The 14,138-nt window shown below is 34.4% G+C and overlaps 1 protein-coding gene across 2 annotated transcripts in view; it reads right to left on the reverse strand.

Moving 5' to 3' along the window:
* MSRB3 (methionine sulfoxide reductase B3) overlaps positions 1 to 14,138 on the reverse strand; it is a gene marked incomplete at both ends in the record, with an annotated part of 152,584 nt that overhangs the window by 99,594 nt on the left and 38,852 nt on the right. For both annotated transcript variants that reach the window (XM_084255711.1, XM_084255712.1), the window contains 2 exons: positions 3,924 to 4,001; positions 5,605 to 5,713. In XM_084255711.1, coding sequence (XP_084111837.1) covers positions 3,924 to 4,001; positions 5,605 to 5,713 — 187 coding nt within the window. The remainder of the gene's footprint in view (positions 1 to 3,923; positions 4,002 to 5,604; positions 5,714 to 14,138) is intronic.

The following is a 14,138-nucleotide window of genomic DNA, read 5'->3' on the forward strand; positions in this document are numbered from 1 at the left end:
TTTCCTGTTGTTGTTGCTGAGTTGTATGAATTGTTTATATATTTAGGATATTAACCCATTATCTGATATATGGTTTGATATATTATTTTTCTGTGCAGAAACTTTTTAGTTTAATGTATTTCCATGTGTTGGTGGACTGTTTTGTTTCACTTGCTGCTGGAGACAAATCCACAAAGACATCACTAAAACCATTATCAAGAAACTAATCACCTGTTTTATTCCATGCATTTTATGGTCTCAGGACTTACATTCAAGATTTTAATACATTTTTAATTGATTTTGGTAATACATTTAGAATTAGTAATCCATTTAGAATGGATAGGGTATAAGACAGAGGTCTAGTTTCATTCTTTTGCATGTGGCTGTCAAGTATTCCCAGCAGCATTTTTCAAAGAGACTTTCCTTTCTTCATGGTTTGCTCTTAGCCCTCTGTCATAAATTAGTTGTCCATATATGTATGGACATATATGGTTTTATTTTTGGGTTCTTGAACTATTCCATTGATCTGTGTTCCTGGGGGTTTTTTTTCCATACCATAGTTTTGATTACTATAGCTATGTAGTATAATTGAATTTAGGGCGCATGATACCTCTGTTTTCGTCCTCATGATTGTTTTGGATATTTGAGATATTTTTGTAGTTTCACACAAATCTTAGGATATTTTGTTCTATTTCTCTGAAGAATGCCATTTGGATCTGAATAAAGGTTGAATTGAATCTATATATTGCTTTAAGTAAAATGACCATGTTGACATGTTAATTCTTCTGATGCATTAAGTACAGTATGTCTTTCCTTTTCTTTGTGCCATCTTTAATTTCTTTCAACAGTGTCCAAGCCCTTCATTTCCTTGATTAAATGATTTATTCCTAAGTATTGTATTCTTTTTGCTGTGATCTCAAATGGTATTGTTTTCATCAGTTCTCTTTCTGCTGGTTCATTGTTTGTGTATAGAAACACAACAGATTTTTGCACATTTATTTTGTAGCCTACAAATTTACTGTTTGTTCATTATTTCTAACAGTTTTTTGGTGGAGTCCCTGGAGCTTCCTACATATAATATCATGTCGTCTGCATATAATGACAGTTTTACTTCTTTTTTTCATCCTGGATACTTTTTGTTTCTTTTTCTTGCCTAATTGCTCTGGCCAGGACTTCCAATACTATATTAAGTAACAGTGGTAATATTTCTATTTACTTCTTACTAGCTAGTCTCTCATCACTGCAATCATTGGTAATAGTTAATAATTCTGTAGATTAATTTTTCCTGTTCCTGTTACTGTGTGGTTTCCATATTCAGACTGGGTACTGACTGATATACACCTCCTCATATATTTTAAATTGACAGCTAAAATTTCTTATAAACAATTTAAATAACTGCAAAAGATGGACTTTTTGGTATTCTGTATATGGATTACACACTTAAAATATATTTTATCAAAATCTTAGAACTATATATTTAGATCAATTAATGAATGGAGATACTACCAGATAATCTAATTTACAAAGCCACTCCTCACTATTATACCTATCCACCAAATCAAACTTATTCTCTATGCCAAAAAAAAAAAAGACTTTCATTTTTTAGATCTGAACACATATGTTGATACTTATTGTCATGATGACTATCACACTTAAGTAAACTGGTAGAAAACAGATAGAGAAGCAACAGGCAGAAAAATATACATAAGCAGATAGTAGGCAGGCAGACTGAAGCTTGCCACAATGAAATACTATTTCAGTTTTGTTCCAGTTCTTTATTTTTTAGTATTTTTTTGGCCTAGCTTTTATGAGACTTTCCTTCAGAAGTAATACATTCCTGAGATGTCATTTTCTTTAATACCTTAGAGATATTATTCTGGGGAAGAAATCATAGTAAAATTTGGGATGGGAAAAAGGTATGGCATCTTTTGTGAAGTGAAAGAAGGGCAATTATGATTATAATAGAAAAGATGGAAGGAAGAAGTGGCCAACTACAGACTCTTTGACACATCAGTTTTAGAAAGTAAACATATAACTTGAGAACCATAAAACTGATTTCCTCAAAATTGTCAATGCCCTGTGGCTCCTGGAAAGTCTTTGTGGACACCCAGGATACAAGTTCTTCAGATAAAGACCGAGCACTGGACCACTGAACTACTGTGTTCTACAATGATGGCTAGCAGGGATATTTTTCCCCTAAAATCGACAAGAAACCAAGTAAAGAGAGGCAAACAATTGAAAAAGAGAGGCTTTCCTTACAAGAATGCTAAAAGTATTAGAGGTAATATTACAATCAAATGTAAAACTCCCTAATCTCCACGAGTACCCATGTCTGGATAAGTCATGATATTATTAACAAGTATTATCACGTAGTTAAATCCTTCATTTACAGTGGTTCTGTTTCTTATTTAAAACAAATTTTCCTTAGACTCACTGCTTCACTGAATCACATGATAGGGAAAGAGATGGAGAATCTTAAAAAACAAAGAGGACGTGGCCAATTTTTACCATTTTTTATATTAACAAGTTTAACATGGCTCAGCACTATCTTAAAGTGTTATATCAACTATTATGACACAAGCTAAAGGTGTTGATATATAAAGACGTGGGTTTTTCTGAGAGGAAATGGTGACAATTTGAAGGACTGGTTTTTTAACATGAAAAATCAATATGTAAGAATTCAGAACAGACCCCAACCAAGGCTAATGTTTAATAAGGTTTATGCAAGTTAAGAAAGGTTTTAAACTTTTTTAAAAAATTTGTTCAAGGAAACTACTGTTTCCTGTTATTTCTGGGAAATCTGTAAATGGTCCTGTTTTAAAAGGGAAACATTTATGGAAAGATATTAAGTGTGTTTTACATGCTACAAGTATCAGATTCTTTTTTGTTCATAACCCTAGGAAATTTGTAATTCTGTTTTAAATAAATTATATATATATATTCTCAATTAAGCTTTGTCTTTTTATTCCCCCAAATTAGCAACTTCATGAGAAATATTGGTAGAAGGTTTCTAGGATTTTCTTAACCCAGATCAATTTTTGGTAAAGATTTCCTTTCTTGGGCCTCCCCGGTGGCGCAGCGGTTGAGTGCTGGGTTGCGAAGCTGCCCACAGCCTCTGCAGCGCCGGTTCGATCCCCAGCTGCTCCCTGGCCACCGGAGGAGGGTCCCACATGGTGCGCAGACCTCTCCTGCCGCCCGCTGCTCCCCTCAGCAGTGTACTTCGGTCCTTCTGCCTGCTCTGCTCCCCACTCTGGCTCTGGTGAATTCTCTCACCCTCCTGCGCTTCTGACTGTACCCAGTGCTTGTATAAATAAATAAAAATAAATCTTTAAAAAAAAAAAAAGATTTCCTTTCTTGCATAAGATGCATAATCTCCAGAATACATTGTCTAACTATTTTCCTGGAAAAGTCTATGTACTACCATTTTATAGTAAACTATTGACTAGAATCTTTAAAAAATATATTAGGTAATTTGCTCACAAATGTATGACATCTGTCATAATTTCCAAGTTATTCTCAATATATGTATTGCCCTTTGATGCAAAAGTACTAAAAATCTACTGTGGATACTATTCAATCTGATGGATATACATGAAGAGTTATGGCCTAATAAATAAATAAATTTATGACATTTGCTTTATATAAAAACCAATAAATACATTTCTATACTCATCAAAATCTCTTTCATAACTGTTAAGCTCCCTGGCTATTGAGATGAACATGTTAATATTGGTATTTTAAAGACCCAAATAGTGAAAAATTAGGTAGTATATCACACTGGTAATTTACCATGAAAGTCAGCAATGACTTCTTTTGGAGGGCTGGGAATGAAAGTAACAGGAGTAAAAAATTTTAGTGATGGTGAGATGATAATATGAACAAGCAATAACTAGTGTGTTGCCATCTGTGATAGTCCTGTAGTCACAGGTTTTTTAAATACTTACTTGAACAATGGAGTGTCACAAACAACACATTTATATATTCCAGGATCTTTGTGATGTGTATATTCTCCTTCAAAGGCACTGATAGACAATAAACAAAAGAATGAATTAATGTTAGCATTATTTTTTATAGAACATATTTGGTTAAAATATATTTCTTTAATAAATATTTTAAGGGTTTTGGTCCTAAAATGAGAACAGACCAAGCATATGGAAATTTAAACATACTAATATATTTCCAATCTATATAATAAAATGTGCATATAACTACTCCAAACTAGTGCATGTTAAATAAAAAAAAAAATTGGCCATCTAGTTATGTAATGCTTAGAGAAAAAATTGCTCCTATTTAAAAAAAAACAAACCTGTAGTTCAGATTTACAGAAAAGCATTATTACATAAGATTTCTGCTACTCTACAGTGTCCAAGAGTGTATACCAGAAAATGCACAAGGGTCCAAGACTTCAAGTGGAAGGAGTCTTATTTTTTGGTTTGAAAAGGAATATTGCAGCTTTAAGGGAATATTTTTCTAAGTTAACAATCTTAAAGGCTAGGAGGTCATTCAGCTAATACAAATCAGCTGTGCTAGCCCAACAAAAAGTCTATGTGCTCTGCAGCTTGTTTTTATTATCCTTTCACCCTCTTTATGAGGTCCAATTTTTTTATAAACAGAATTTTTAAGAATGACCTAATCTCTAGTTGTTTGTGTGCATTAAATCATTTGGCTAGTCATATACACAACAGTATGGGTAGAAGTCATCCTGGGCTGAGGCTGAAGCCCACCACTAACTCATTGTGTGGTGAGGGTGGACTTTGTCAGAGATTCAACATTTGGTAAATTGAGTAAACAGTATATACGATGACAGGAAGAGAGTGTTGCCTATTAACAAGGACCCCATGCGTGGTAAAGAGCTCTTTCAGTTCATGAATGAAAACAAGAAGTTACATCATTAATAAATTTGGATCAGAGTTAAGTTACGGCCTTATGCCAAGCTCCTTGGTATAAATTAGACAACAAAATGGTTGGACCTTGGCAAGTTACCTTTGAGCTGGAATCAGCTGAGAGAGATTTTATTCACTAAAAACAGTCTTGGAAGTGAACAAACTCTTTTTTTTTTTTTCCCAGAATTTAGGGCGAACTTCCAAGGACCAAAAAGCCATGTGAGGGCAGTTATTGAAAATTTTTGACATTCCAACCACAAATGAGCCAATAAATACTTTCTCCACATGTGCTTCAAAAAGAAATTGGAGTGGGGTAGAAAGGAACTAAATTATGCTACCTTCTTTTTGCAGCCAAAACGTCTATACTTACAATGGCCACCTTCAAAATTTCAGCATCCTGGCACAGCGCCATGCCCCTCATGGTTTTGCTTACTGTGATGTCTTCCCAAAAAATGTACCTAAATCGCTATTACTTCCACACATTTTGTAGTAAACTAAAAACAGGCCTTAACAAAAGCCTTGTGACTGTACATAAGATAGTGTTCATTAAATGGGGGGAAGAATAAATAAAACTTCCTCTTAACCTAAACATTACCATTTTCAAGAATACTACTTTGCAGACTTTAGCAAACAGTGTGTAGAATTCTTTAAATTAAATGTCAAGGAAGAGGACCCAAAAAGGTGGAGTGGGAGGTGATGAAGAAAACTCTTGCTTAATGACTTTTCTTACGATTCACCTTACCTTTCCGTCCCTTTCTCCTGAGTGACATGGTACTGCAGGGGTGTTAGCCGCTTCCTCAGTTCCTGCTGGGAAAAGACCACCTTACAGTTCTTTTTATCCCTACATGACCCTGGAAAGAGAGAGGATATGGGAGAAGAAGGCTTTTTAGCTTGAATCCTAAATAATTGCTTTGGCTGGCTGCCACAGCACAGCTTCTGCAGTCACTTGTCAATGACCAGATCAGTCCCTAATGCAGTAGACAAACCTACCTGAATTGCAGTCGCTTGCTTCTTTCTCTAGGACTAGAAAGAATGTTTCTCAGGATTCAAGTGATTCCATTGGAGCATTGAAATGCACTGCAGCCAAAGCTGTGTGCCATGTAATTGTAAAATACACATCATCCTGTCTGCTTCCTAATACCTTGAAACTCTTTTTCAAAGGCATTCAGAAAAACACAACTCTAGTCACAAGCATTTACACTGTATGTATAAGATGATGGGCACATTATGTTAAACAATAAATCTCCATTCAACAATTCTGCAATTGAGTAGAATAGCTTAAAACCTTCATCATTCAATTTCTGTTTTGTGTGATTTAACTACCATCTGCTTTATTTAATTTTGAACCCTAAAGATGTATTTTTCCATGACTAGGAATTCCTGTTCTCGGTGATTCTGTTAGACACTTCACTGGTTTCTGTAGAGGCCTTAAAAACAAATGTCTCTTTAAAGATGGTCATTTACCATGTTAAACAAGCAGCAAAAAATACTTTTAATGGATTCCAGGAGAAAGCATTTACACTAATGCAGATTCAAGAAGTCCAAAAATGGGTGAGAAAAATAGGGAGGGGGATGACAAAGAGAAGAGGAAAAGTGAATGTAATTTTATTTAGGGACTATATTTCTTTTTTGCAAAGTATTTCTAGGAAGGTTTCACTGATTAAGTGTATGTGGATGGTGAAATAATTTTAATGTGATTCTAATAACAATGGCAGCTTTTATTTCAACCTATACAGACTGTAAGGAAATTTTCAGACAACACCTGTTTATATGTAGTACTTTATTTTATCTGCACAAATGACTGAAAAAGAAATGTAACTCTTACACAGGGCAACCTTACTCACTGCAGTGAAAGTGTTTTTCTCTACCATTCATCACAGTGGGAGAGGACTGAAGATGCCCCTACATGCAATAATGTCTTATGGTTGCTTAGTTTCCTAAATAATAAACTCAACTGCTTTTAAAATATAAGGAAATATGATTTAAGCTTAATTTTTGAGGTACCTAATGTCACAGTATGTAAGTTCACTAAAATTAGTGTAGAAGAAAATTAATCACTGATCCTGATTATGGGATTGAAGGAGCTTAGTTAGCTTCCAGAATACAGGCCACCAACACAGAGTAGTTAATTCTCTCGAAAAAAATATGGAGGAGGGAAAAGAGCAAACCAGAGTCCAACAGAAAGGTGTACCTTGGTGTAGGCCTGTGGGTTGTCAAGGAGCACCTCCTCTGACCTTCTACAGAGCATGCTGGCCCTGCATTGGCCTGGAAAGAGCCCACAGGAACAGCTGGCATAGCACTGAAAGATGTTGGCCTCTCATCCCACTGGGCCCCATATTATACAAGGATTATCCAAATACCTACAACTTACATTTTTAATATTTTCCAAGGGGGAGATAGAAATGTTTCATTGAGAAATGTCTGTCCTGTCAGAACAAGCCTTTCTACAACCTGAATGCAAAACTGCCCTTTTTAAAATAATCAGCTGTGATAGGCAAATTTCCACCCAATTGACTGTGGACTTCTTGAATGTTACCTTTTGTTTTTATTTCTTTATTTGTTGGAAGGGTTATATCTTTGTTGATTTTTGCCCAAGAAATCTATCAATCACCAATTTAACACAACAAAATATCTTGGTTAAACTTATTCCTTCCAATGGGCTGGGTAATTAAAATCTTCACAATTAGAATTAAATAAGTCTATACAAAATATTTTTGTTCATATATGTTCATTCATACAAAAAGACCAATTGTGTTCCCAAAGTTGAGAAAACTAAGCTACCCATCTGTATGTCATTTAGTACAAGAGAAGCAACTGCAGGTTTAAATTACATGGTATTGGATTGCAATTTCCTAACATTGGATGCTTTTCTGCTTTTTTACCTTGAGTCATTTACTAAGGAGTGTTCATAAAAAGTAGCTTAAAGCACAGATGCTTGAAAATCGTTTAGGCAAAGATGTTTCTCTCTTTTTCATTCTCCCTCTCTCAAAAATCTTTTTTCTGAAGAAGAAGAATAAAACTGTTGGTCAGTATTGATGAACCATGTCAAGTATTTGTACAAGAAAAAAAGGTAAAATTGAAAACATCTGATTGAAGTAAATAATACAAACATAAAAGCTTTACTGGTGAATGAAGGGTATTGAAGAGACTTTATTTCATAGATTAGAAATTACTTTTGATCTAAACATTCTTAAAAACAGATTGTTTTCCACTATGAGCCATCTCATTAACTGTGCTACAGAGACCTCATCCTAATGGCAAGCTTTGAAAGAGTGCTGCTGTACTCTTTTGTTAGTCCCCGTCTTATTTGGGAGGGGGATAAAGATTTCATTCCAGCTTTCTTTGTTTGTCTTTCAAGAACCACTAAAGCAGTATTCACACAAATTTTGTAGGAATGTGCCCTATGTCATAGCCTACAAATTATTTGGTTTTGGTGCACTTAAAGGTCATCTTCCAAATTAGCAAAATTTTCCTACATCCTGGCTTTTCAACCTTAAATATAAATATTGTTTCCTAACTGTAAGTGAGGTTTGTTCTTTAAGAAATGCTAGTGCTTATTTAAAGTTGTCAAACTTTGTACATTTTGATTCTTTGGTCATACCATGTTCTCGAAATAATTAGGCTTTTAAAGTGTATCTAATAGCAAAAGGAAATACATGTAGACTAGAAAACAACTATTGGGATTTTACATTAAGTAACTCAATAAGAAGTTAGTCAGATTTCAATAAAATTTTTTGCCACATAATTTAATAATATACATTGTGGACAACAGAAAGCTTAACATTAGCTTTTCTAGCATCATAACCAAAAACTGGTGTATAAACAAACATAGAAAGGCTTCGTTTTTGTCTGATTTTCTTTCTCCTTATCAGACTCACTTTTCTAAAGTCATTTGGTGCCACCATTAATTTTCAAGAAATGATTTCATTTTGAAATTCTAGAATAATTCATTGGATGGTTTCTCTTTACTATCTTCACTTAGGTACTGTAATTTTCTTATTACACAGGGTAATTTAACATTAGTATTATATGACATCTGTTCAATGACCTCTAAATTGGCTTAGAAGTATGTTAGAGAAAGATTTTCCCCTGTCTTTAAATGTTTAATAGAGTACTTAGAAGGCACAAATGAGTGTGTGTGTACACATGCAATAAAGTATATTTGAGAGGGTAATATTGCCACTTTGGTATCTATTTATAACACCATTCCCTTGAATCCAACCCAAGGCGATATACCCAAAGATTTTTATATGGAGGTTTGTTCCATGCTGTTGCCACAAAGCCATTATTATCTTGAAGTTCCAGTGGCAATAGGGTATTTAGAAGGCACACATGAGTGTGTGTATAGAAATAAACTTAACAGCAAGAGTTCATATTCTGGCTTTGGTTGCTTCCTACACATGTGACCTTAGTCAAGTTGGTTTCTCTGATTATATACCATAACCCTCACAGGTCTGCTATAAAGGTCACAGGAATTAGTATTCAGAAACACCATCAAAATATATGCAATATCACATTATCTTTCTGATTACAGTAAATTCTGAAGTTAAAACTATTTAAAAGGTAGGAGTTCAGGTATTCCAATATGCTGCAATATTTCATTGGTAATTTTCTATAATTTCCTCAGAACAGTATTATTCTTACAAGTTATCTTTAACAATAATTAAGAGAGAAATTGAAAGGACAAATTTTAATGACTAATTATGTGCCAGGCTGATTTCTAAGCACTTTTACATAACCACATTTTATCCTCTCAATAATCTTAGGGAAAAGATGTCATGCCCATTTTACAGATAGAGAAACAGAGGCTCAGAAAGATTATAACATAACTTACTAAAGATAAATAGCAAGCAGATATATTGACACAAACCCAAAGCTCTCTGTCTACAAGTCTATGGTCACAATAGCTTCTGCAAGGGAAAAATTATGCTACAACTTTCTCCTCCCTTCTTAAATTACACAATAACTTTCATTATCACTAACAGGATAATAAGGGAGAAAAGCAAAAAACACCAAAGTACATCCAGAGAAGTAAATACATTTTTCTGTTGGCCAATATCTGTCTTCTCTTTGTTCATTCCTTCAACCTAAGGTCAGTGACAAGGTTCAAACAAGACTCTCACAAAGTCTATAAAACGTTGAAAGGCTTTTTAACTTCCTGTTAAGAAGTAAATCAGATCTGTTACCTAAATCTTAGAGCACTTTTAAGTCATAAATCTTATATTTCAGTGTGAAAAAAATCAAAACAAAATCTAAAGATCCCATAACTTTAATTTTCGGTCTAGGATCAGGAAAGAAAAAGAAACTATTAATTATTTTCCCAAGATAATAAATGAATGAGACATGATCAGGCTATTTTGTTCAGCTTAGGGTTTACTAGGTTAAAACAGTAAAATTCATATTGAAATATCTTGCTCTTATCTTTTAAAATGGTATACTTAAATTTTTACTAAAAATTTAAATTCTCATATGGTTATTGGTCTGTCATATTGGAAAGTTGAACATACTTCAGTAGTCTTTAGAATTTCTAAAAGTGGGCATTTTGAAAAAACATCTATTTCATTTAACAATGGTATATGAAATATATATCAGGAATGGTGTTATTGTGTATTTTTTTCCATGCTAGAAATTAATAAAGATTAAGGGGAAAAATGCAAAGCACAGGGAAGAAAAGTTCCATACCTCTAGAAGCAAACCCAATTCTGATTTTTCTCTCAAAGTAGACCTATATAGAAAAAGCACTCCTGAAGTTAACATCCAATCTAATATGTCATGACGCTTTTGCTTCAGTCCTCTGTTTTCCATGAAATTAGGGCTGCAGGGTTTACTTAAATTCTTACTGTTTTCTTAAGGCATCAAAACTGTTGACTATTTACAGAGTGCCAGGCACTGTGCTAAGTAAAATACACTCATTCTTTCATTCAATAATTATTTATTGAGTACCTCCTATATACTCGCATTACTCTACTTAGGAAGTACAAGTGAAAAGAAGAAATATCCTACTTTCATGTAGCTCTCATTCCACCAAGAGTAGTGAAAGACAGAACACAAATAAGTAAATTGGACAGCCTTCAAGAAGGTGATAAGCACAAAGGAAGGAAAAATGCAGATGAGCAGGGCAAAAGGGATTTGGGAATGTTTGAAGTAAGGGCTGTAACTTAAAAGGAAAAGTGGTCTCACTGAGAAGATGACATCTAAACAAAGTCCTAAAGGAAGCGAGGACTTTGGCTGTGCTGATTACTACAGAAAGAGCTCTCTGAATTCACAGAAGAAATGGCCAATGGCAGAGATGAACATCCTAAGACACTACTCCAGGGTTAGCGTCAGAAACAGGTAACTGCAATGTAAGTGCTAAATTCTGAAAATGGAGTAGATGAGTAACAATTCAAACATGCAAAGTATATACTTTTAAACCAGGAAATGTATATACCTCAATACAGACATTGTCTGGCAGTACCTTCTTTACTTTCAAAAAGAAATCTCAGTGAATACCCTTTTAGTAAAGTTCCCTATTCAAAACAGTTCTCAGAGTACTTGTTAGTACTGAACTTTCAACACAGAATCAGAGTGCAGGCTCTGCTAATTTACTCTCTTCTTTAAAAAAAAAAAATATATTTATTTATACAAGCACTGGGTACAGTCAGAAGCCTAGGAGGGTGAGAGGATTCACCAGAACCAGAGCGGAGAGCAGAACAGGCAGAGTGACAAAGTACACTGCTGAGGGGAGCAGCGGGTGGCAGGAGAGGTCTGCGCGCCATGTGGGACACTCGCCGGGCAGCCGGGGATTGAACCGGCACTGCAGAGGTTGCAGGCCACTTCACAACCCAGCGCTCAACCGCTGCACCACCAGTGAGGCCCTAATTTACTCTTTTCTTAATTTCATCTCTTTCAGACTATAGATCATCATTCCCAACCTGGAATCATGTGTAAGAGGATACACAATATATGTTTTCGGTGATAAATGTTTGATTGGCCTAGCAAAATCCACTGAACAGTCAATGCTTTTACCCTTTTAAATACTTTAGTAACTCTCCCCTTCAGAGAAATCTTGTGATGGCAGGAACATTCATAATTAAAGTATAAAATTAGTAACTCAGTTCAGTTCCCATGTTTTTCAAAACATACTTAATTCTTACGTTTAGGTCTGGTTTAATTTCACCTGTCCTTCAAGTTCTAAATAAACACAAAGAAAGTAAAAATTGAAGTCTTAACAGTCAAATGCAGACAATTGTTTCTTTTTTAGGTGAAGATTTTTTTTTTCTTTTCTCTACCTGAGAATAATCCTATCTTTATTCGTCAAAGTAATAATCACATTTCATGCCTTCTGATTGTTCTTCTATTACTTCACAGAAGACAGTTCTACAGATCAGTTTCAGTTATAGTCTATTGATACATTCAGAGTTCTAATTTACATCAATAGACATAAACAGGCCAAGTCAACATGCCATTTTAAACATCTTGAATTAAATAAGACCATATGTTTTAGTGGTGCATAGTTGAATGATAAAATTGGTCTTCTCGTTTCCACAAAAATATTTTCAAGCAAATTTTCCTTACAAGTCTACATACTCTGGTAAATTCGCCCAACTCTGATCACTCCTGTCATCTGTACTCCCTTAGTACTAGTATATTTTCTCCACAAGGCACTATTTACAAAATGCTAATAGAGCATTTGCAATTATTCATAAATGTCTTCAGTAGTTTCTGCCTTTTTCCCCAAATTTGTAAATTCTGATGATATAAACTGTTGAGCTTAATATGAATTCATACTTTCCACAACTATTTATTATTAACAGTGAATCAAAAACAATGAGCACCGGAAAGTTAAAAATGAGTAAGTCAAGGTCCCTTCCCTAAAGAGCACAGTCTTAATACAGTAAAAGTATATGAAAAATTTTGCATAGACAGGTTAACAAAGAGGATGTTAACACTCTTTTTTTTTCAAATTCCATGAGAATTTTTATTTTTTTTAAATAAATCTTATTTTTATGTTCCCCATACAATTGCAATCCCATTATTTTGACCCCAATCCCTGCCCTCCCTGCTCCCCACCCCCCACAGAGTGTTTTTTGTTGATTTTGATTTTCACTTTCTTATAGTTATTCATTTTCCTGGTCTCTTATTTAAGTTTTCTAGATTCCTGCTATGAGTGAGACCATCCGGTATTTTTCTTTTTCTTTCTGGCTTATTTCACTGAGCATGATCCCTTCCAGCTCCATCCATGTTGCTGCAAACTGCATGTGTTTATCTTTTTTGAATGCTGAATAATATTCCATGGTGTATATGTACCACATCTTCTTGATCCAGTCATCTATTTTTGGGCATTTGGGTTGTTTCCAAAGCTTAGCTATTGTAAACAGTGCTGCTATAAACATAGGGGTGCAGGTGCTCTTTGGAATTGATGTTTCTGTGTCCTTTGGGTAAATACCTAGGAGTGGAATTGCTGGATCATATGGAAGCTCTATGTTTAGTAGGTCAAGAAATCTCCACACAGCTCTCCATAGTGGTAGGACCAGTTTGCACTCCCACCAACAGTGCAGGAGAGTTCCTTTTTCTCCACAGAGGATGTTAACACTCTTAAGCTTGGCCAACCTAGACTGACTAGCTCCAGTCATATCTGGGATATGGAAAACTCATCTAATGTATAGAAACAGTGCCTATATATAGTCAGAGGGCCAGAGAAGACTCAAAAGGAAAGAAAATTCCATCTAGACAAGTTGAGAAATACAGTGTGATTAAATGTGTATGATGTCAAGGTGGTAAGAATTTTATCCTGATGAAAGTACTTCAGTCTTTCATGCAAGTGGTATCAGCTAATATAGTAAAAGATAAAATGTAGATTCAGTTTTAGAAAGGAGAAATTGGGGAGCTGAGAAATAAGACAGTTTTAAAATTAAGGGGGAAATGTGCAAGTTTTTTTTCCCCTGTAATTCAATGGGAGTAAATTTATTTCTTAAAACATCTGAAGTCTATTAATAAGTTTTAAAATTCTAGATTTAATAGTAACTTCCCTGTGAGGCTGCTTGATTTTCTTGAGACAATAGTGAGGTTTACTACTACATTCATCCTGACAGAGCATTCACCTGAATGATTCTGTTAAGATAAAAACCACATTTTACATTTCTTTTACTTTGTGTTACAAATTTTTAGTTACTAAATTCATGTGTAGTAGGCGTTTTATCAATATTCTTTAATTCTAAAGTAACTAAAGTGTACTTGATCAACTATTCAAAATAATGCAAATACCAAGAGCAATGATTTTTATATTAATATTTT

This window comes from Talpa europaea, assembly GCF_964194135.1.
Source record: "Talpa europaea genome assembly, chromosome: 15".
In the NCBI taxonomy this organism is placed as follows: Eukaryota; Metazoa; Chordata; class Mammalia; order Eulipotyphla; family Talpidae; genus Talpa; species Talpa europaea.